The 23,734-nt window shown below is 45.2% G+C and overlaps 3 protein-coding genes across 5 annotated transcripts in view; 2 read left to right on the top strand and 1 right to left on the bottom strand.

The window, feature by feature from the left end:
- Positions 1-23,734, top strand: part of LOC308459763 (uncharacterized protein) — a 125,594-nt gene that overhangs the window by 80,185 nt on the left and 21,675 nt on the right. The gene's annotated exons all lie outside the window — the stretch shown is intronic.
- Positions 1-23,734, bottom strand: part of LOC308459801 (uncharacterized protein) — a 37,721-nt gene that overhangs the window by 9,421 nt on the left and 4,566 nt on the right. The window contains exon 2 of the mRNA XM_080975502.1: positions 469-583. The gene's annotated coding sequence lies outside the window, so the exon portion shown is untranslated. The remainder of the gene's footprint in view (positions 1-468; positions 584-23,734) is intronic.
- Positions 581-23,200, top strand: LOC308459765 (uncharacterized protein). Of its 3 annotated transcripts, none has more exons than XM_080975396.1 (4): positions 581-2,130; positions 4,272-4,408; positions 10,197-13,902; positions 22,654-23,200. In XM_080975396.1, exons 2-3 carry the CDS (start codon positions 4,312-4,314, stop codon positions 13,847-13,849), a joined length of 3,750 nt encoding a protein of 1,249 aa, XP_080831522.1. In that variant the 5' UTR covers positions 581-2,130; positions 4,272-4,311; the 3' UTR covers positions 13,850-13,902; positions 22,654-23,200. The 3 variants fall into 3 exon arrangements, with proteins under 3 accessions (XP_080831522.1, XP_080831520.1, XP_080831521.1); XM_080975394.1 differs by having other exon boundaries at positions 4,169-4,408; XM_080975395.1 differs by lacking the exon at positions 581-2,130 and having other exon boundaries at positions 3,672-4,408; positions 10,197-13,869.

Here is a 23,734-nt window from a genome sequence, read left to right as displayed (position 1 = left end):
GTCCTGGGCCAGGTGGTGAGTAGCAGGATTGAGGCCCCTCAGGCGCTGAGCAGGGGAGTCCTCCTGGGTGGTCTTTAGGGAAACCTGGGCCACTCCTCCTCCTAAGGAAGCATGAAGCAGTTCCCTCCTAGGCCCAGCCATTCATCCCAGTGATACCCCAGTGATGCTCCTCCAGAGCGGATAATCCATGCAAAAGGACAGGCTGAAAGCAGAAACTCCCACAAAGCATAGCTTCCTCTTTCAGGCTTCCACTCAACGTGAGAAAGTGAAGTATCAGCTAAATCTCTTTCTGGCCTACAATACACCCTGCTGCTTGTGTTCTGCATCTGATTGCCAAATGGAGTGTCACGGAGGACCCTCTGAACATCTGTGACCATCATCACCTCTTTCAAATTCAGTTTCAGAATAACTTGGTTGCAGGAGATATGTGCCCTTTCTGAGAACTCGTACAATAATGAAAATTAATACCTTTGCAAAATCCATTCCAACGAGGAAGAAGGTTGAGAGGTTCCAGGAACTGCTCCACCAGGTCCATATGTCATGGCAAGTAGCCTCTTTCTCCTGAGCTGATCCAGCCTTCATCCTACAATCCGGAGTGACACAGAAACACCTTTAGCAAGGCGACCCCCGACCTTGTTACTCTAATCTTCCTCCTGCAAATGGAAGTATTTTCATATTGAATCACTCCCAGAGGAGGCAGTGATGGCCACCAGGTGTCTTTGAAAGAGAATTAGATAAATTCATGGAGGAGAAGTCCATTGAGCTCTCTAGGCAAGATAGCTATGCTCTGCTGCCCCCACAGACGGAAACTGCAATGCTGCTGAATACCAGTTGCTGGAAAGCACAGGAAGGAATAGGGTTCTTGCTCTCAAATCCCGCTTGTGGGTTTTCCACAGACATCTGGTTGGCCACTGTGATAACAGGAAGCTGGACTCAATGGGATAGTGGCCTGATCCACAAGGCTTTACCTATGCCTGTAGAGTAAATGGCAATGTGTGCTCAACCTAGTAGATTATCTAAGGGCCCATACATACTACGACTTAAAGTGAATAGTCAAGCTTCCTGTATCTCCATTAATTCTCCATTGTCCGTATAATGTTCTCTTCCAAATCACTGCCTTCCAACATTTCCCCCTCCCTCCCTTCACATTTTCTCATACAGTCATACCTCATGTTACATGTTTTCGGGTTGCGGACTGTGAGAAACCCAGAAGTACCGGAATGTGTTACTTCCAGGTTTCACCGCTCGCGCATGCGCTGAAGTGCTAAATCATGCTTCGCACATGCGCAGAAGCGCCAAATTGCACCGGTGTCCGCGCAGACATGGCGCTTCAGCTTGTGAACGTTGGGGAGGTGCCTCCGTCACGGATTACGTCCGCAACCCTGTTCCTCTGTATTCTCTCTTTTTTGGAATATCCCTGTTGTGAGAAAATCTGGGTGTTGCCCATCAGAAAGCAGACAGAGCAGGCACAATGGTAGCCCTCCCCACTATGGTGAGACATATTTATTATTTTTAAATATCTAGATTTTATTCATTTATTTCTAAATTCTTATTAATACATTGTGAACCACCCTGAGATCTATAGGCAGTGGTTTTCTTCTATTAAAAAAAAGGTTAGGGGTACTCTCATTTTCCTACTCATATTGAAATACTGCCCCTCAATGAGGCCAAACTTAGATTCACAAAATGTTTAGGGGTATGCGTACCCCTGCGTCCCCCTCAGGAAAAGCACTGTCTAAAGGTATAGGGCAGGATCTCACTACAAATCTCCACTCCCCCCCCCCCCTTAGTAGTGTGCCTATATCTAGCATGGGACCTTTCCTACAAACCAAAAATTGACAAAACAGCCTTTGTAAATATATAAGAACACAAGAAGAGTCTGACGGATCAGGCCAATGGCTCATATGGTCCAGAGCCTTTTTGGGGTGAACTGCTGACTAGTGGGAACATTCTCCACCATCTCTCAACTTTCTTCTCTCCTTGAGAGTGATCTTTGTCAACTAGCAAACTTGCATCCCTGAACAGATAAAAGGAGAAGTGACCTCTGGGCCTGAAACAGAATTGTGCAAGTTGCACGGCTCCCTCAAGACAACTCAGGCAAGGGAGATTCATCTGATTTCCATGTTTCTGGTAAGATTCATTTCAACTATTAGAATAAGGTTACCAGATTTTTTTCAATGAATCCGGGGACACTTTTCAACATCAATGGATTTTGTATGGGGACTGATTTGTAAATCTAGGGACTGTCCCCAGGAAACGGGGACGTCTGGTAACCTTATATTAGAAGTTATCGTGCAACCACTTCTTTTGCATGGCTGCTGGCATACTAGAGGGGATTTGGTGGTGGGGCTCTTGCGCCAATGTCCTCGCTTAATGCTCTCTGGCTCTTTTGAAAGGTCACAATACTTAGAGCAAGCAAACAATTGAAGGCTGCAGCGCAAGGCTATCCCAGGTTTTGGGAGGGGCTGCAAGGACCCTCCCAGGATTTAGGGTTGGCCCAGAAAGAGGGAATGGCTGTGGTTGGGTAGCTAAGGAAGAACTTTGTGACAGAAAGTGCTGTTTGGCAGTGCAAAATGCTACCTTGGAAAGCTGGTGGAGATTTTTGATGACCACCTGTCAGGGATACTTTAGCAGTGATTCCTGCATTGCAGAAGAACGGACTAGATAAACCCTGGGGTCCTTTCCAAGTCTATAGTTATATGACTCTATGGCCTCAGAAGGTGGTGGCCTGTCCTTCAATGGAGGTCTTTAAACATAGGTTGGATGGCCACCTCTCAGGGATTATTTAGCTGTAAGTCTTGCATTGCAGGGGCTGTGCTAGAGTCCCCTTTCTTCGTATCCTATTGTTTCCCTGGAGGAGCAAGGAGGGAGGGAGCTGCCTGTGCTTATGGAGCAAAGACGCAATCCTCAAAATTGTATTGGAAGATTGTGCTACCTCAGAGGGTTACAGGAACACCATCTGCAGCAACGCCCTCCTTCAGTCGATCTCATTATTTGCCTCCTTCCACACACAAGAGAGAGTGGGGTCTTGCTGGCAATCCATCAAGGTAGGATTGCTCTCTCAAGCACCTGCTTCCTCCAAAGAGGGAGCAGATGGGAGAGAGGAATTATGAGTGCTCCTGCTTGCTTCAGAACCTTCTCCATCCAAACCTTCGTTTATTTTTATTTCTTATTTCCTCACTTCCTACATACATAAAAAGGTATGGCTGTCATCACACAGCCCCCACAGGAGGATTTGCAGTACCATATCACAATCCTGGATTTGCATGAAATCAGGGTGGGGGAGGAAAGCAAAAGAGAAGGCAGGGTTTAACAAGGTGGCTTTAAACCACAACAGAGGACTGAATAAGCCCTGGTGGAGGAAAACCAAGGAGCTATGAGGGGATGAGGAGGTTGAAGGAGCTGCAAGGATATGGGGAACTTGAAAGAACTGGGGGGGGGGGTTTGAAGGAGCTGTGGCAGGGTGAGGGTATGCAGTGGCGAAGCTACCTGCTCTGACATCGGGAGTGGCATACATCTGGGGGTGTGGCTGGCACGCGTCCCAGGGGGCATTGCGTGATGCTGCAAAGGGGCGTGGCACACGTTGGGGGTGTGTGCAGCAAGCGGCGAGCATCCCGGGGGGCAGCTGCAGTGTCACACACACACAACCCCGAATGGTACCCAGGGTGGACCGCCTATCCCACCCCCACCTTCGTCCACCAATGAGGGTATGAAGGTGTGGGTTTGGCAGAGCTGGCAATCTATTCAAGCAGGGGCAGCAGCACCTAGTATTGCATTTTATTGTATTACAATTTTCATCCAATGGAATTCAAATTGCAAGACAAATTGCAATGCAACGGATAGAATGAGTGAAAAATGCCATTAAAAACCAATCTAAATACGTGGTGCAGAGATGCTGCAGACACCTGAATGAAGCTTGTGGGCAACTGGTGGTCCACAGACCAGAGTTGGGGAACCCCTCTTCTAGTGCAGCATAGGACTGCAATGGAGACAGGAAGAGGAGGCGGCTGATGCTCAGATTCTCCTCCTGTGCTCTGGGTGTGCCTGCTACTTCCCCCAGCACTTCTAGCTGAAGCAGCATTTCACTGACCTTCCTGGAAGCAGTGCCATTGCTGGTGTGTTTAAGTATATTGTTTGTTTATTTGTTTTATCTTTTTGTGTGTGGCAGGCATTCTTCTTTCGATGGCATCACTAGTTCCTCCCTTTTTCCTCTCACACTCCACATCCGTTAAAATCTGTCCTGCCTCCTTCACATCTCTTGTTTCTTGCAGGGAGGCAAAGGGAGAAGGGAGAGTGATTTGGACTGAAGCCATGGCCATTTCAGATGGAGCGGTTGAAATACCAGCGTTGGGCCGCCCATTTCAGCTTGGGATGCTGTATGACTGCCGCAAAGATGCCCTCATCCCAGGTAAAGCCGATGGGGAGATCACTTTGGTTGCCATGTCTGGGATGGAAAAATGGCACTCAAAATGAAGCACACTTACGCAAAGACTCCAAGGGAGATGACTTCAGCTTCTTCCAGAATAGGGAAGAATTATTGGTTATATGATGCAGGGCTGGGTTAGTGAGCCCTTTGTCAACAAGGTATCATTACTGATGGACTCTGTTAGAAGCAAGAAAGCTTCCTCCAGAAAATGGAACTCATATCCAAAATAGAAGAAAAAGGGATAGAAACTTTGACAAAGGAATGCAAGCAAAAATTAAGAGATGCTTAAAAAGAATTGGGGGATGTAATGAGTATGGGTTTCTCGTGCGTAAGTTGCCGCCTCTCCTGGCTATGTTGCCTGGTTAAACCTTTCTGTCTGGACAGCCCTTCACTTCGTGGCTGCCTCAGTCGCTAGCAGAATCCATCAGTGGGCGTTTCTTAAACCTTTTCCAACATAAAAGTTGTTTGATGCCAAGTCTCCTCCTACTCTCCCTGCGTGGAAGTCTTCTGCGCAGGGAGGGCGTGGGTAGCGGAGGACCCGTGCTCTCCCCGCTGGTGTCTGGTGAAGAGTCCTGGAGCCCTCTCACCAATTCCCCCATCTGCCCCCCTTTATCCCTGGTGTTGCACTGATTTCCTTCCCCAGCTGATGAGCTGCTTCTCTCCCTGCTGGGCCCTTCTCCAGCATAATTTGAGAGCCTTCCCTCCACCTCTAGCTCCGATGTCAGTTCCCTGACAGGGAAGTACCGTATTTTTCGCTCTATAAGACACATCAGACCACAAGACGCACCTAGTTTTTGTTGGAATTCTGCCTGGGTCAGAGGAATGTGCCACAGCGTAGGCACCGGCAGATATTCCTGTCGACCTCCCCGCGTCTCCACTCTGCTGATAAGCAGGCGAGGTCCGGCGATTCTTCTCAGATGTATGAGAGGAACACACCGATCTTCCTCTCTCCCCTTTGGTGTCCCCAGGGAGGGGAAAGAAGCAGACAGAAAACTATTTACATCATTTATTTCTGCCTCTTACATCAGTACAGAGAATCATGTCTGCACTCAACAACAGCAAGAAGAAACTCCTACCAAGTACATCCAGTACGGGTCATATGACACACACACACACACTGAGCTAACATCCGGTGCTCAGTACAGAATGGACTGCCCCTTTGTTCCCATGGCAACAGTCACAAACATCCTGTCTGGCTTTCCAGCCACAAGCAGCTGGCTGAGCTGCTAGAGCCTTTGCTTGCTGCAGCATTGGTGCTTTATGGTAACATACTCCCCCTAAAGTATCAATGTGTGCCGCGAGCAAAGCGTCATCCAGAGAAGAAAACAAACAGTTGTTATATTTATAACATTCCCCTGTTGTTTCAGTTCCACCCTTGGAACTACCCGCCACTGGTTTAACCAATGTACCTCTCTGGTTGTGTGACTTCGCATTACCTCGGTTAACAACTCTCTGTTGTGCCTTTGTCTCTGACTCAGACACAGCTTCAATCTGTCCTTGGTCGTTTACAATAGCAACATATGCAAGGTTAGCAAACTCCTTTGAATACCTCTTGGGTGGTACACCCTTCGTTGCTCTCTCAGACCTACGTATGAGGTTCTGATCCTCTGTGCTCACTGGTTCAACCTCCTCTTCTGAGGGTCTAGTCATTATGTGAGATTTCCTCTCAATGACTGTGACAACTGAGCTGTCTGAGCTATCGCTGTCATCATCAGTACTACTGAACTCAATAAGATCAAACTCATCATTATCATCAGAATCCTCTGTGGGAAATGCGTGAACAATCAACCTCTCCTGTTCAGGAGCACTCTCTAGAAACTTTGTGAGAATCACCTGACCAGATTCAGACAAAATTACTCTGTAGAGACCCTTTTCATAACCCACAAAAATGCCTCTGGCATTCTTTACTCCACCTGGAGCTTCTGTTCTCACATGAGACCCGAAAACCTTAAAATAGGCAACAGAAGGTTTTCTATTGAACAGCTTCTCAAAAGGAGAAATTCCCAAGTCTTTTGAGACCTTTCTCAACCACACATGAAGATAGGACGCTAGCGATTCGGCCCAATATTCATGTGGCAAATGTGAACTCAGCAATTGCGCATTCATTCCCTTTTGCAATTCTTTGTTCACTTTCACACAGACCCCCCTGTTCCACGCTTCTTGCGAAACTGCCACTTTGTGGTCTATCCCTTTTCCATCCAGGAACTTCTGAAACTTCTGTAACAGAAAAACTTGTTTGTCATCTGTGAAAAGACAATCAATGTTAGCATCATGCATACTTTTAACCTTGTCACAAAACTCCTGAAACTTTTCTAAAGTTTCTTGTGGTTTCTCCATCATATAAACCCAAGAATAATTAGTGAAACAATCCACACACAAAAGGTAAAATTTTGCATTGCCCCTAGATGGTTCTAGAGGACCAATCACATCAGCATACACCCGCTGAAATGCTCTGTCGACCTTCTTGGTCTTGGTGCTCACACTGGTCACACCTGCAAGAGAGATTTCGTTAGAAACAGAAGAATTACATTTCATGTAATCACTTTGATCAAAAGTCAACAAATACAGTCCATCTTTCTCTTTGGCAGTAAGAAACAGTTCTCCATCTTTGTAGATCTTGCAGCTTTTAGCATCATAGGACAGTTTCAGTCCTTTCTTTGCAATCTGCGACACGCTCAGCAGATTAAATCTCAGTTCTGGAACCAGGTAAACATTACTTATAGTCAAGTTCAGACTCTCAAGATACACAGTTCCAATTCCAGTCGCTTTCAACTCCTGACCGTTGGGCTGTTTCACAGTGAAGCTTTGCTTCCTCAACGTCGAAAATAGTCCTCTGTGCGGGCATAAATGTTTTGTACAGCCCGTGTCGATTATGAACGAGTTCCCAACATCTGGCGTGGTTCCTTTCGCCATCATAGCCTTTGCAGGTTTCACCTGGCACTTGGTACGGCTTTTGCCTGACGCCTGAGGCTTCGTAGAGCTGCTCTTTGCTCCTCTTGACTGGCGCGGCTTCTTACAGTTTCGCTGTAGATGCCCAGTCTGTCCACAATTGTAGCATCGGACAGCACTCAATGCTACACCATGCTCCCCAGTAGCATCAGCAGTGGGGGAATTAGAACTCTGTTCTTCCCTCCCCCTATCCTTTTCTTCCAGTGCAGCAAGTCTGTCGTGTTCATTCAGGACCACAGCACAAACTCTCTCCGCGGTCAGCTGCGCGGCCGGTAGGGAACCAAGCTGACTGGCAACAACCTTGTAGGTGCGGCTAAGGCTGTTTATCATCATGAAGCAAAACACTTCCTCCTGAAGACGAAAATTGCGTTCCACCATCTGTTGATGCAGAAACTTCATTTCTGTCAGGTGCGCTTGAACATCTCCATCAGGCGCAAGTCTCAGATTGGTCAATTTCTCAAAATACAGCAACGCTGAAGAACCAGCATCTCTCTGATGCGTTGTACGCAGCGTGTCCCATACCTCTTTCGCATTTTCTAAATGCTGAACATGCACCAACTGATCATCTGAGACACACAGAATTATAGCAGTCCTGGCCCTTACATTCTGTGACTCCCAACCTCTGGTTGGTGCTGCAGGGATGGGGTTTTCAATTACATCAAAAAGCCTCTGATTCTGCAGCAGGGCCTTCATCTTTACAGACCAAGATGAATAATTGTCATTGGTTAAGGGAGGTGGGCAAGGCAAACCTCCCCCTTTCTTGGCATCCATCTTGAAGCCAAGCCTCCAGCTCACAATGTCAAACAAACTGTAAAATCCAACAGTTGTTTTTTCCTTTCTCACGCAGCAAACTGCAAATTGTTTACGCTCTTTGCACCTGGCAGCTAAACTCAGGCTGCTATTGAAAAGTCCCTTCCAAGAGCTCGTAAACCTTGTAGCCAAAACATTCTCTGGTTTTGTTTCGCTTTCCCAGGCTTACACGCAGAGTCCAGCCCCTTTGCCAGTAACTTTCCAGGACCGTTACCTAGCAACAATGCATTTCAATAGGACATCTTATCTACCACAAAAATTTGTGGAATGCAGGCTTCAGCCTTCAAGCTGCAGGCCTCTTCCTCCGGAGCTTTTGTTTTCTTTGAAACGCAGCTCCGTGAACCAGGGAATTAATCTTCCTGCGTTCACACTTTTAGCCCGAAATGCAGCATACCTTGAACTTTGTGGCTCTGGAAAACACCTCTTCTTTCCACCAGCTGTCTGTGGAGCCTCTGGCTTCTTTCAGACGCTTCTCTGCCTCCTTGGAGCAGAGGAGGACAATCCACCAGCCTCTCATGCAGATGTCCGATGAATCGCAACCATCCTCTGCTACCACTGTTGGAATTCTGCCTGGGTCAGAGGAATGTGCCACAGCGTAGGCACCGGCAGATATTCCTGTCGACCTCCCCGCGTCTCCACTCTGCTGATAAGCAGGCGAGGTCCGGCGATTCTTCTCAGATGTATGAGAGGAACACACCGATCTTCCTCTCTCCCCTTTGGTGTCCCCAGGGAGGGGAAAGAAGCAGACAGAAAACTATTTACATCATTTATTTCTGCCTCTTACATCAGTACAGAGAATCATGTCTGCACTCAACAACAGCAAGAAGAAACTCCTACCAAGTACATCCAGTACGGGTCATATGACACACACACACTGAGCTAACATCCGGTGCTCAGTACAGAATGGACTGCCCCTTTGTTCCCATGGCAACAGTCACAAACATCCTGTCTGGCTTTCCAGCCACAAGCAGCTGGCTGAGCTGCTAGAGCCTTTGCTTGCTGCAGCATTGGTGCTTTATGGTAACAGTTTTTGGAGGAGGAAAACAAGAAAAAAAATATTCTGAATCTCAGAAGCCAGAACAGCAAGAGGGATCGCTGCGCAGTGAAAGCAGCAATCCCTCTTGCTGTTCTGGCTTCTGTGATGGCTGTGCAGCCTGCATTCGCTCCATAAGATGCACACACATTTCCCCTTACTTTTTAGGAGGGAAAAAGTCTTATACAGCAAAAAATACGGTACATTATGAAAAACATTAAAACCAGCAACAGGAAGTTCTTTAAATACCTTTGTAGCAGGAGACCATCTATGGAGGAGGTTGGACACTTTGATGACAAGGGAGTCAAAGGACTGCTAATGGAGTATAAGGAGATTGAGGAGAAGCTGAATGAATTATTTGCATCTGTCTTCATGACAGAAGTCTGAGGGCCGATCCCAGTGCCTGAACTAACGTACTCAGGAAGAGAGTTTGAGAGGAAATGAGACAGGTTGTGGTGACAAATCAGGTCAGGATAGCATCCACTTGAGTTCTTAAAGCACTTAATTGTGATATTCTTTGAGAATATCAGAAAGCATATAGATTCCTGTGGCACATAATTCACAAATGGTGCTCACCAAGAGGACATTCTTGGGGGCTTTAGCAAATCAGCATGGGACACAGAAAATGAGTTTCCTATGCTGAAGAGAAACAAAAAATAAAATAAAAACTGTGACAGTTGAAGGTGTCCACAGGGAAGCACCATCATCTACAGGGTTCACATGCCTCCTACTATCATCTCTAGTAAAACAATTTTTAAGCCTTTGCACAATGCTTTAGAAAAGGTGCAAAGCTGTTTGACTTGGGTTGAAACTGAGACCAAAGAATTAGTGTACTCACCATGGACAATGGTGGCTTTATTCTACCACAATTAATACCTGTTGTTTCCCCATACATCCTAAGCATTTCAGGCAGCAGGGCTGTCCATTTATCTGAACATAACTAAAGCCTTGTGTGTTTGTTTTTCTGCTTCATTCAAGGGGTCACCCTTTGGGACCCGGACTCACTTCGGAAGGACTTGAGTATCCAAAGGCAGCCCAAGACTGAAATTGAGATCATTGCTTCTGATTCTATTGAAGATAAGACCTCTGCCCTCAATGCCTCAGCATCACTCAGAGTCAGTTTTCTGGGGGGGCTGGTTGAAGTGCAAGGATCAGGCAAATTCCTTGAAGACACCAAAAAGTTTGGGCAACAGACCAGAGTCACTCTGCAGTACAAAGCTACCACGAAATATGCTCAACTGACGATGAGCCATTTGGGAATCCAAAACATCTCTTACCCATCTGTATTTGAGCATGGCATGGCTACCCACGTTGTCACTGCCATCTTGTATGGCGCCCAGGCTTTTTTTGTATTTGACCGAGAAGTCTCTTCTTCTGAGTCTGTAAAAGAGATAGAAGCAGAACTCCGAGGTGCAATCCAGCTCTTTATAGTCTCTGCTGAAGGGAAACTGGCCTTCAAAACAACAGAGAGGGAGAGGAACTACACTGAGAAGTTCCGCTGCAAATTCCACGGAGATTTTGTTCTGGGGAAAAATCCAGTGACTTTCCAAGATGCCATGCAAACATATGCCATCCTTCCTGCAATGCTGGGGAAGGACGGGGAGAGGGCTGTTCCTGTAACCGTTTGGCTGTACCCACTGATTAAGCTGGATTCCCAAGCAGCTAAGATGGTGCGTGAGATCAGCTTGGCCCTGGTCTTTGATAGTCAAGCCATCATGGAGCAACTGAATGAAATCAGGATGAGATGCAATGACTTGACAAACACCCGCATTGTGAACATCTTCCCAGAAATAAAGATGAAAATCAAGAGATTCAAGGATTTGTGCAAGCAGCACAGGCAGACTTTCCAGAAACACTTGGCAGGAATCCTGCCTTCTATCAGAGGAGGGGGTAAAATGGAACAAGCACTGGTGGAGATCTTCATTTCCATTAACCAGTCTCCCTTCAACAGCCAAAGACTCAACGAGTTTCTGGATGCCAAGGAACGAGAGATTATTTTGGTCAACTCTTACCTTAATATTCTACATGGGATGGAAGTCATCTCCTCCAAGAACAAACTGGAAGAAATAGTGCTAAGCCCTGCAAATGAGTTTGTTCTCACATTTACCTTCAATTCTTTACATGACGAGGAACCATTTTTAGCCAGCTTACAACAATGGCTTCAGAAACCAGCAAGAGGACAGACAGAGCATTGGAAAGCCTGGTTTGAGCAAAGAGAGAGAACCCGAAAAGCTCGGAAAGCTGCCAAATCTATTATGGATTTTGCCCAAGTCAATGAATCCAGTGGGAAGACCCGGTTCCTTGTGGCTTCTGTCCCAGATCAGGACAACCCAGGAGCTTCCATTTACCTCTATGAAGATGGGGAGATGGTCAACAGCAACTTTGAGCTGCCCTCAAAACCTCTCCCTCCCCTGGTTGGCCGAATTGGACATGACCATGTGCAGCTGACATTTCAACCAGCTGAGTATGGGAGGACTTCAATCTCCAGCTATCAGGTAGAATACAAGATTGCAGAAGAAGGAAACTGGCAGATTGTGAATACTGACGACAGTCAGGAGACATTCCAAGTGAGAGGGTTGAGTGCAAACACAGAATACCAATTCCGATACACTGCTAGGAGCAAACCAGGACTTAGTGAGACTAGTGATTTGAGTAGATCTGTAAAGACACTTCCTACCAGCCCTCCTGGGAAACCAAGAGAGAGAACTGTAGAGCCGTCCAAAATCAGTCTTGTCTGGGAGAGGCCAAAGGTCATTGGAGCTGATATAAAGGAGTACAAAGTGGAGTACAGGGGGCTGGTGGGCGATAAGGACAGATGGAAAGAAAAAAGAACAGGGGCAAGAACAGAGTCCTGCCAGCTGGATGGGCTGAAGCCTCACAGAACCTACAGACTCAGAGTCTCCGCTGTATGTTTTGATGGGGCTGAGAGTGAGCCCAGCGAAGAGACTGAGATTTCCACAGCAATGAAAGAAGAAGAAGACGGGGCAAATATACTAGCTCGAAAATACCTCCAGGAAAGCACCCTGGTGGAAGATGGGCAACCATCAGTGTATGTACTTCCCCTGGAGGCCACCTCAGATCGATCGGCCCCCGTCCAAACGTATCAGCTAGGAAAAGAGAACATGCAGGTCCCCAACAAAGTAATCGTGATGATGGGGGCAACAGGGTCAGGGAAAATCACTCTTGTCAATGCCATGATCAATCATATCCTGGGTGTGCAATGGGAAGATGATTTCCGATTCAAACTCATTCAGGCTGAAAGTCAGTCCTCAGAAGTGACCGCCTACGTAGTGCACCACCAGAAGGGTTTGGAAGTCCCTTATTCTCTCACTTTCATTGACACTCCAGGATTTGGAGACATGGGAGATAGGAAGCAGTACAAACAGATAACAAAGCAGATCCGGGAGTTTTTCTCCACCCCAGGAGGAACGGATCATGTCGATGTCATCTGTATTGTACTTCAGGCCTCCAGTGCTGCCTTAACTCGTGCCCAGAAATATGTCTTTGACTCTGTGCTCTCCATTTTTGGGAAAGATATAAGGAACAACATCCAGATCCTGATCACCTTTGCAGATGGACATTCTCTTCCTGTTTTGGAAGCCATGAAGAAGGAGGATGTGCCATGCATTAAAGATTCCAGTGGTAGCCCAGTTCACTTCAAATTCAACAATTCAGCTCTCTTTGCCAACAATTCTGAAGAGAATGAAGGGAACCTAAGTCCTAACGACAAGTTCTGGAAAATGAGCACTGCAAGCATGAAGAGATTTTTTGACACGTTAAGCTTACTAGACAGTGAAAGTTTAACTCTGTCGAAGGAAGTGCTCAAGGAACGGAAGGAGCTAGAAGCCATCACGGAAGGATTGCAGCCCCAAATCAGAGCTGCCCTTGGAAAGCTGGAAGAGTTGAGGAAGACGAGACAAGCTCTGGATGAACACAAGTCTGAGATGGCAGCCAACATAAACTTTGAGTTTGAAGTAGAAAAATCTGTGCCAAGGAAGGAAGACATCTCTGCCGCTGGAAGATTCACAACCAACTGCATGAACTGTCACTACACCTGCCATTATCCTTGCCCGATCCGGAGAGATGAGGGCAAGCGCCGTTGTGTAGCTATCAATGCAAATACGGGAAAATGCAATGTCTGTCCTGGCCGCTGCGTGTGGAACATGCACTTCAATCAGAAATACCTGTTTGAATATAAAGTAACAAAAGAGATTAAGTCCTATGGTGAGTTGCAGCAAAAGTATGAAGACGCCTCTGGAGAGGCGATGACCCCAGAGAAGGTGCTTGGAAATCTCAACCAGGAATACAAAGAGGCTAAGCAAGCCTTAGAAGACCTCATCCAGAAATCATCTCAAAGCCTCCAGCGCTTGCATCAAATTGGGTTGAAGCCCAACCCGCTCTCCACCCAAGAATACATTGACCTGCTCATCATTTCAGAAGAGCAGGATCTGGAGCCCGGATGCCAGGAGAGAATCCAATTGCTGAAGGAAGTGAGGGAATCGGCTGAGCTAAGAGAAAACATTGCAAGCAAGGAGCCTCTGCTGCTGGAGGAGGAGGATCTGTACAAAGACAGTGAAATGGAAAGGCGTTCTGCCCTGCAGGCCAGATTTAGGAAGTTTGTTTGCTTTTGATGCACATTGCACCGGGACAGGTATAAATAAAATATGAATGGTTCTAGATTCAGGTAGGTAGCCGTGTTGGTCTGACGCAGTCGAAACATATAAAAAAATTAAAATTGTGCAGTAGTGCCTTAGAGACCAACTAAGTTTATTCTTGCTATAAGCTTTCGTGTGCATGCACACGAAAAAAGCAAGAGATAGTATGCATGAGACAGGAATCCAATATCTCTATTAAGACCAGGTCTCTCCATAGTTTTCAGTATCACTAAACAGAAAACCGTGTAGAGACCTGGTCTTAATAAAGATACAGTAGTACCTTGGTTTACAACCATAATCTGTTCCAGAGATCCGGTTGTAAATAAAAACAGGTTGTAACCCAAGGCACACTTTCGCCAATGGGGCCTTCCCCCCAAAATTGGTTGTAATCCAAAAAAAATTGGTTGTAATCCAAAAAAGAGACACACACTTCCAGGTTTGACATGGTTGTAATCCAAAGCGGTTGTAATCCAAAGCGGTTGCAAACCAAGGTACCACTGTATTGGATTCCTGTCTCATTATATATGCTAATCATCTGCATACTATCCATTGCTTTTTCCTGTAGGACTAATTGCAATTGTTAACAGGTTTACCATACCCATTGAGTCAATCACCCATCTCCTACTACCCTCCTGAGAAAAACCCCACCCCACCCTCCCACTATATATAATAGTCTGGTGACTTCCGTTTCATAGAATCATAGAGTTGGAAGAGACCACAAGGGCCATCAAGTCCAACCCCCTGTTTCAGTGTATCTGAAGAAGTATACATGCACATGAAACCTTATACCAAGAACAAACTTAGTTGGTCTCTAAGGTGCTACTGGACAATTTTTTTATACGTTAAAATATTAATTTTAAAACCAATATGCTGATGACACTCAGCTCTATCTGCTGATGGATGGCCACACCAACTCGGCCCCAGACACACTGAACAGATGCTTGGAAGTTGTGGCTGGATGGTTTCGTGGCAGCCGATTGATACTAAATCCTTCGAAGACAGAGGTCCTATGGCTGGGTCAGGATGGCATGGGGATGAGGGACCAACTCCCTTCTCTTGCGGGGGCCCAATTAGTGCCATTGCCTTCTGTTAAGAGTTTGGGTGTAATCCTTGACGCATCCCTTTCCATGGAGGCGCAAGTTACAGCAACAGCCAAGGTAACATTTTTCCACCTTCGCCGCATCAAGCAGTTGGTCCCTTACCTTTCCCGCCCCGACCTGGCCACAGTGATCCATGCGACGGTCATCTCCAGGCTTGACTACTGTAATTCGCTCTACGCGGGGCTGCCCTTGAAGCTGTCCCAGAAACTCCAGCGGGTGCAGAATGCTGCAGCGAGGCTCCTCACGGGGTCTCTGCCATGGGAGCATATTCACCCAGTGCTTTTCAAGCTGCACTGGCTCCCAGTGGAGTACAGGGTCAGATTTAAGGTGCTGCTTTTGACCTTTAAAGCCCTTCGCGGCCTAGGACCCTCGTAACTACGGGACCGCCTCTCCCGGTATACCCCACGGAGAGCCTCAAGGTCCGTAAATAGCAACACCCTAGTGGTCCCGGGCCCTAAGGAAGTTAGATTAGCTTCAACCAGAGCCAGGGCCTTTTCAACTCTGGCTCCGGTCTGGTGGAACACTCTGCCTCACGAGACCAGGGCCCTGCAGGATCTGATTTCTTTCCGCAAGGCCTGTAAGACAGAGTTGTTCCGCCTGGCCTTTGGCTTGGAGCCAATTTGATTCCCTCCCTCTCTTTCTTTTTTCTTTTCCTTCTCCTCCTGCGATGAGGCTACATTTTAATATTTTAATGTTTCAATATTTTAATGCTGTATTTTAATTTTGTTTTTAAGTTGTAATCATTCAACTTGTTTTTATTATTGCTTGTAAGCCGCTCTGAGCCCGGCCTTGGCTGCGGAGAGCGGGGTATAAATAAAAATTATTATTATTATTATTATTATTATTATTATTATTATTATTATTGTATATTGTTGCAGACGGACTCTTGGCTATCAGCAGTGAGTTCAGGTCCTCTTGAGTGTTATTCACATCATGTTGTGGGTGTGCACATGGGGGATTGTGAAACCCTTTTTAACAAGTACTGCAACAGGTTCTTCATTTTTCTGTTGCTGTAAATAAAATGCTTCTCAATCAGTGTTTAGGGCTGTTCAAGCCCCACCCCACCCCAAATCCAGTTCAACACCCAATTTGGCAGTTCAGCTGTTACGGCTAAAATCTGGGTGCGGGGTTACTCTGCCACCCAGCTCATCGGACTAAGTCCGTGGGTCCCTGCGGAAGAAAGTGAGCTCAGCCGGACGCAGGAGCAAACTACAGAAGATCCAAGTTTATTGCGCAACAGGTTCAAGGCGAGATTGAACAGCGAGAAAGGGGTGACATGAACTTTTGAAATTTCCCTCCATATCCCAGAATACAGTGCAAAATACATCCCAGTTACATCATGAATACATTAAGAAGAGGTTGGGTTACACAGATTACATCATGAATACATTAGGAAGAGGTTGGGTTACACAGATTACATCATGAATACATTAGGAAGAGGTTGGGTTACACTGGATTAACATATGGAGGAGGGAGGGGGGAATATGCAGAGAGCTGGAGATATGCGCAGATAAGCACATCCTGAGAAGACAATGGTCCATGTACGCATAGTCTGTCACCTGGCATTGCCCGGAGGAAGGGCTTGGCAGAGCGATTTGACCAGATTAGGGTCTTGACACCTTACTTGAGAGATTATGGAGGACAGGGGAGGGGTGATGGAGTCCTAGAGAAATTGAGCAAATATATTGTAGTGAAGAAGACATGCCCCCCCCTTCCGTAACAGTCCCCCATTCGGAGATAGATTTGCATTAAAGTTCTGTAAGAACTTGCAAATCTTTTCTCCGCACCCTAAATCTTGGTGAGTGGGAATAGGCTCTAATGGAAAAGGAGGTGGGTTGAGCAGGGCAGCAAAAGAGGGAGCAACACTGACGAATACAATGCAACTTGGTATCTACCGTATAGCTGGATATAGGATATTATATAAAAGAACATCTGTTATATTTTGTTACTAAATTACTTGTGGCATTCTAGCTCTTGGGAGAAGCATTTTCAATAATGGTGTATGCTTTACATTTAGCAGGAAGGTCCACTACTGACTGAAAAAAATGCAGTCTGCTTTTTAGCCCCACCGTTTTTGTGTTCTCAGGTGCCAAGCTAGCTCTTCTGTGGTCTCACACCGGCATAGTGGTACAGTAACATATCCTGTTGAATCCCCTCAGGGCTTTCATTTAACCATGTCGCCTGGCACTCACCATAGCTGGCACAGGCTTGGGCATATCATGAGAGATACGTCTGCGCCTTGGCCTTTCTATGGTGGTTTTATTTTTTTCAGGCTCTGGTCTTGCACTCATGGAAAGTTGCTCACTTGCTCTTAAAGGACCAAAAGCTAGTTGCAGCCTGGATACACGTGCCCAATTCCAGCAGAGTCCAATTTGAATTTATCTTGCCCCATGGTTCTCAACTTTTCCAACCAATCTGTTAAAAGAAAACCATTCTTAAAAGGGCACTTTGTCCAAATAAGTCAATTTAACTCTATAAGGGATCATTCCTGCTAAACCAAAGCATATGCACCTTCATGTACCTGGTGTTTTATGGATCCAGAAGCTTGTCCTTGGCAAAACGAGGTTTAACACATTTTAAAATGGATAGGGAAAGTTGGCAGAGTGCCAGGTGGAACAATGAAATGTGGTTATAAATTGAGCTAAACATTGGACTACACAATAGTGTGAGCTATTAGAAAGTATAAAATGCATGAGAATTCTCCATTGGTGTGTAAGCAATAAGACATTAAACATAAAAACAATTACACACAAAAAATTGCCCCCCCCCCCTTTGTGGAAATCACACTGTCAGACACATTTCAACATTCTTACATAATAACACATAATACAAAACAAACTAATTAAATATCAGTTGCATATCTTGACACAATTGTGATCTTTTACGTATGTATCTTTTGAATCCTGGAGCACATGGCTTGAGTTTCAAAAGTGAGAAAATGTCCTTGCAATTCAACTCCTCCCCCCTTTGTCAGCCCCACTCCCCCATTAGTCTATATCCTTTGAAAGAGATAGCTGTGGCTACTTTGAAAACTTTGGTGTCTGTTGTTGCAGGTCTTGTGGTGGCGAAGCTTTTCATTGGATCTGTAGTAACACATCTGTAGAAGTGATATCCTGTAAGGGACAGGGTTTTGGGGGCTTGAAAGACAGTTAGAAAAAGTAAGGAGCAAAAGGCAAAAAGGATGTCTTTCAATTTACGTGGGAAGCTGCAAATAATAAAAATCTTAGCGGATTAAGCATTTCATTCATTCCAATATTATTATCATCACATTTTCATATAATTACTGTTATTATCTGCCCAGTTTGTTTGCTTTCCTTCACTTAGTTTGGCTGTGGAAGAAACGAAGGGACAAAACCTTTGTTAATTTGAACACAATTGGCAAGTTATTAAACATTTTGCTTATGTGGGTCCGAGTTCACGTATCCTGTTTTAAAGGGAAAATTATTTCATGTGAGAAGCCTGTCAGGAAATGCTGTTCCTAAAATTCCCATTGAGGGGGGAATGCTTTGATATTTACCTGTGAAAAGAATTTGGCATGTTAAGATTTGGAACCTGGAAAGCTCTTGACTTTTGATGGGCTAGTTTTTTAACCCTTTTGTCTTACGTAGCCCCTGGAGCAAAGACACATTAAGGTTGATTTCCCTCAATGGTTCCAAGTTTTACATAAGGAAATTTGGATAGGTTTCTCGCACACGCTCTCCAAGCTTCCTTTCCCCTTTACAGTTCCCCCCTTCCCCCCCTCTTTTTTTTTTTTTTTTTTTTTTTTTACTGATCTGGCCTCTGTGCATGTGCAGAGTTCATGTCTCAGCAAACCTTTTATACTATTGAAAATCTTGAATCTTTTGGCTAAATTACCATTTGAATAAGTGAAGGGTAAGGAGTAGATTTAAAAAATAGGGTTAGATTTTAAAACAAAAAGAGAAACTCAGCAATTTAAGTATTCACCAAAGCTAGCAATTTCAGCCCAAGCAAAAGGAGTGCTTCCTTTATGTACAGGAAAGGGCTATCATTATTGGTCATTTTATCTGGTCATTCGCGGAACAATCAACCGCTCTCTTATTTATGAGTAAAAATGGCCAGAGAGTTAGAATTCATAGGAATTTTTTTTTTTTTTTTTTTTTTTTAACATTCTCAGTCATTTCAGCCTTACCATTTGCAGACAAATTTTACTGCCCTTTATTTACAGGATTGGTCAAGGCTAATTCTACTTGATTATTCATTTGTATGTGCTTAAACTTCGAGTAGACTTTTAAGTCTGATTTTTGTAAATAATAGACAAAACGATAAACACTGTAATCACTTAAATGCCTGATATCACCAGTTCTGCTTCAAACATCATGGCTTCACCTCACACCTTTTAAAAAACAAAGAGCAAATCTGGGCTGAATTTCAACACATCACCTCACCAGAATTTAAGAATTACCCTCCAATGCTTGCAGACACATGGCCTTCCACACAGCCACAAATTGGGAGAGTTGAAAGGGACCCTGGGGTCATCTAGTCCAACCCTAAAATACAGGGTTCATAGCAAGATTTGTACTACCAGAGAGACACACACATACTTATGTACACAGACACAACTGGGGAAGAGATCACAAGCCATGCGCCTATCACAAGCCATGCGCCTATCATGTACTAAGGAAGAGGAAAATAAAAGTACCCATAATTAAAACAGCCATAGATTTGATTTAAAAGGAATACAAAAGTGAACAATTTTTTCTGAACTTGCAGAGGAATACTAAGCCTAATCTATGCCCCCCCCCCCTTGCAGTTTCCTTTAAAGGAAGCTTACTCGGGAGTAAATTTACCTGGCACAGAATAAGGAGAAGGGGAAAAAAACAAGACAAAAAAAACTGAAAGAGACAGAATGAAACAAGGGGGGGCATTTTCTAAGAAAAGAGGCCAGGACGTCTTATAGAGACTGATATCAGGAGCCTTACAATAACTCTCACAATAACCAAATCAAAGTTAAAACTGGACTCACATAATTTTCTTAGAAGGAACACCATACTTTCATAGGCATATGCTTAATGAAATACATACACTGCATTTTAGCTTGAGAGCAGTTGGCTCAACTAGGCTTTTGCAGCAGAAACATTAGGTTAACTTCACATTCCAAGATAGACTGGAACACAGGTGTACTCACAAACTCAAAAGTTACAACACAACATCATTTACCATTAGACTTAAAATCACCCTCCTCTCTTAAACTAGAGGAAGGAGGTGGGGTAATCCTCCTTTCAGAACACAAGTATACAGGATTTTACCACTTGGGAGGAAAACTCTCTTTTGGAGCCCCTCTCAAATAACAAACATTTGCACACTTCATTCTCAATTTTTGTCTTATTTAGGACTGCTAAGGTCCAGCATGGTTTCCTTAGATTTAGAAATTTGAAGCAAGCTTGCAGTTTAAACTATGCACACTTAAGAAAGGCAGTCTGCCAGAGACAGAAGGAACAGACAACACACATAACAGACAACATGTAAACATACATATTCTCATATATGTATTAACAGACAACACACATAACAGACAACATGTAAACATATATATTCTCATCCTTTAGTTGGTTATTGCAAGGAGTTGGGCCACTACCTTTGGCTTCCTTAAGTGAAATTAGTAGGAAGGTCCCACATGGTTTTATGAGCCTCCTTGCCTCTTCAAACACACCACCAGTTAATCAAACTGGCAGGGCTCACAACGCTTGGTTGACTGGGTACCCCTTTATGATTCACGCGTGTCTAGACAGAAAAGGGGGAAAGAAAGGGGTCTGTAAGGATTGGTATGTCTAGGGGTTTGGTATGCTTAGTACAGGGACGTATAGTAAAGAAGAGAAGGGACTTCTAGTTGCCTGGCAACTTCCTTAGTGGGTTTTAGAGAGCTCTAGCTATCCGGTTCCTTGCGTTCCCTTTCCTATTTCCTTATTTCCTATTTCCTTATTTCCTTATTTCCTTATTTCCTATAACCTGGGGTCTCTTTCCACTCTGCCGGTCCTGCCCAATTCCTCATGGGCTATCCCTCCTGGCAACCTCCTACCTATCGTCACATCTCAGGAAAAGGGGCCCTACTGGACGCCCGCGCCATGCGGTGCCAGATCGGGTGATCCCTGGATAGAATTTTGAATCGAAAATCCCCCTTGCTTTCGGAAGCGGGCTTACGATACACGTGGTACGTAGATCCGACCGGTGCGGCTGGGATTGATACAGAAAGCAAGACCACTTCCTGCCCCCTTGCCGGGCGCTAAAGAAGTTCGGAAAAGAACTCCAACCCCTTGCTTTCAACTAGGATGTCCGTTGCGGAGAGTCGGCTGTTTTTCAAGTCGGCTCTCTCCGTCTTACCTTCGGACTCCCAATTGGTGCGGCTGGCTGGGGAGTTTAGAGAAAGGGATAGAGCTCAGAGCCCCCCTTTCGGGCTGAGCGGTGGTCCACGGTCTCTCTCACCACTTGGACCAAGAGACAGGCGAGAAGGAGCGATAGAGAGGAGGGGGTCAGATTTAAGGTGCTGCTTTTGACCTTTAAAGCCCTTCGCGGCCTAGGACCCTCGTAACTACGGGACCGCCTCTCCCGGTATACCCCACGGAGAGCCTCAAGGTCCGTAAATAGCAACACCCTAGTGGTCCCGGGCCCTAAGGAAGTTAGATTAGCTTCAACCAGAGCCAGGGCCTTTTCAACTCTGGCTCCGGCCTGGTGGAACGCTCTGCCTCACGAGACCAGGGCCCTGCAGGATCTGATTTCTTTCCGCAAGGCCTGTAAGACAGAGTTGTTCCGCCTGGCCTTTGGCTTGGAGCCAATTTGATTCCCTCCCTCTCTTTCTTTTTTCTTTTCCTTCTCCTCCTGCGATGAGGCTACATTTTAATATTTTAATGTTTCAATATTTTAATGCTGTATTTTAATTTTGTTTTTAAGTTGTAATCATTCAACTTGTTTTTATTATTGCTTGTAAGCCGCTCTGAGCCCGGCCTTGGCTGCGGAGAGCGGGGTATAAATAAAAATTATTATTATTATTATTATTATTATTATTATTATTATTATTATTGTATATTGTTGCAGACGGACTCTTGGCTATCAGCAGTGAGTTCAGGTCCTCTTGAGTGTTATTCACATCATGTTGTGGGTGTGCACATGGGGGATTGTGAAACCCTTTTTAACAAGTACTGCAACAGGTTCTTCATTTTTCTGTTGCTGTAAATAAAATGCTTCTCAATCAGTGTTTAGGGCTGTTCAAGCCCCACCCCACCCCAAATCCAGTTCAACACCCAATTTGGCAGTTCAGCCCAGGCCACAATTTGGACTGAATTGATTGAGAACCAAATTGTTTTGACCCTCTGAATCAGAAATTTGAATCTTTGGTACTCCCATTTACTTGCATTGAGAAACCAAACACCGTAGCTACTTTCTGTTTCTCTCTCTTTGCTCTTTTCACCAGTTAGCCCCTCAAGATGGGATTGATGCTGCCAAAGGTTAGAAGGTTGGCTCCAGGGGTGTTTGTGTCAGCAAACAAACTTTTTAAAATACGTGTATGGGATTTGATTTATTGGGAGAGGATGGGGGAAAGATGGCAAAATACTGTGTTAAGTATTTTGAAGAGTAAATTGAAGGCAAGTAAAGATAGGGTGGAGATTGACTGTGAAATGATGGAAAACATCAATATATAAACTCTCTCTCTTTTTATCTCTCTAGGGATTGGGCAAGGTACTGAAGGATAAAACAAGCTGAACAAGCCACCAAACTCTTTTTTCTTTTTTTTTAACATGTAACAATGAACTTGCAAAAGAGTGAAGGCAGTGGGACTGAACTGGGTCTTTTAAGACTTCACCATCCCTCTTCCAAACCATTGTATGGAGACTATTGGGTGAGATTCTAGCCCCAGATTGGAAGCTAGAGCTGTTAATGAGCAAAGGCATTAACATGACAAAAGGAGTTGATGGACCATCTGAGAGCCTGGGTCTGAGCAGACAGAGGTTGTCATGGTGATGGGGTGTGGGTTTGAAGTGACAGGAAGAGAGAGTTTTTACCAAGGGGTGCTGGGAAGAAGAAGGGGGAGAAAAGACTGGGCTCCATCTTGGGCAGGCTGTCTGCAGGCTAGCTGAGAGAGATGCCTTGGACTCCAGGGCTGCACTGCTCTGAGGGACAAGCCCCTCTGGAAAAGACCATGCTGTAAGATCTGGACTCCCTCCAGGCAGACTGAAGGTGTAAATAGGTGAATAAAGCATATTTTTTAAAGCTACGACAGTCTCCGCCGTGTCTCAATTCTCCAAAGGAACACAGACCCAGGGTGAGTCCTGGGAGGCCCTGGAATCCTGCAGAGAGTGGTGGTGGCACCCAACTTTTGGAACAATACAAAGTGCTTTGTATGTCAGCTTCACCATTTCCTTCATTTGGTGCAGGTATTTCATTTTCAGTATAAACAGGACTTCATTTTTATAGCTCATTGTATGCCACTGTTATGAAAAAATCTAGGTGCGAGGCTGCTCAGTCACCCAGCTCGTCGGGCTGAGCCCGCAGGTCCCTGCGGAATAAAGGAAGGAGTCCAGCCACCAACCAAAGCAAATAGCTGTAGACCAAAGTTTATTGCACAACAGGTTCAAAGAGGAATTTTGAACCCCGAGGATGGGGTTGACAAGGACTTTAAAAAAATTCTATCTTATCCCAGCATACAGTTCATTAAGCATCATCACTACATCATTGCTACACCAGAAAAGGGGAGGGTTATACATGATGAACATAGGAGGAATGTGTTGGGGCAACAGGCGGATACAGG

This window comes from Podarcis pityusensis, assembly GCF_964106645.2.
Source record: "Podarcis pityusensis genome assembly, chromosome: 12".
In the NCBI taxonomy this organism is placed as follows: Eukaryota; Metazoa; Chordata; class Lepidosauria; order Squamata; family Lacertidae; genus Podarcis; species Podarcis pityusensis.
This window is presented reverse-complemented; position numbering and strand designations above follow the sequence as displayed.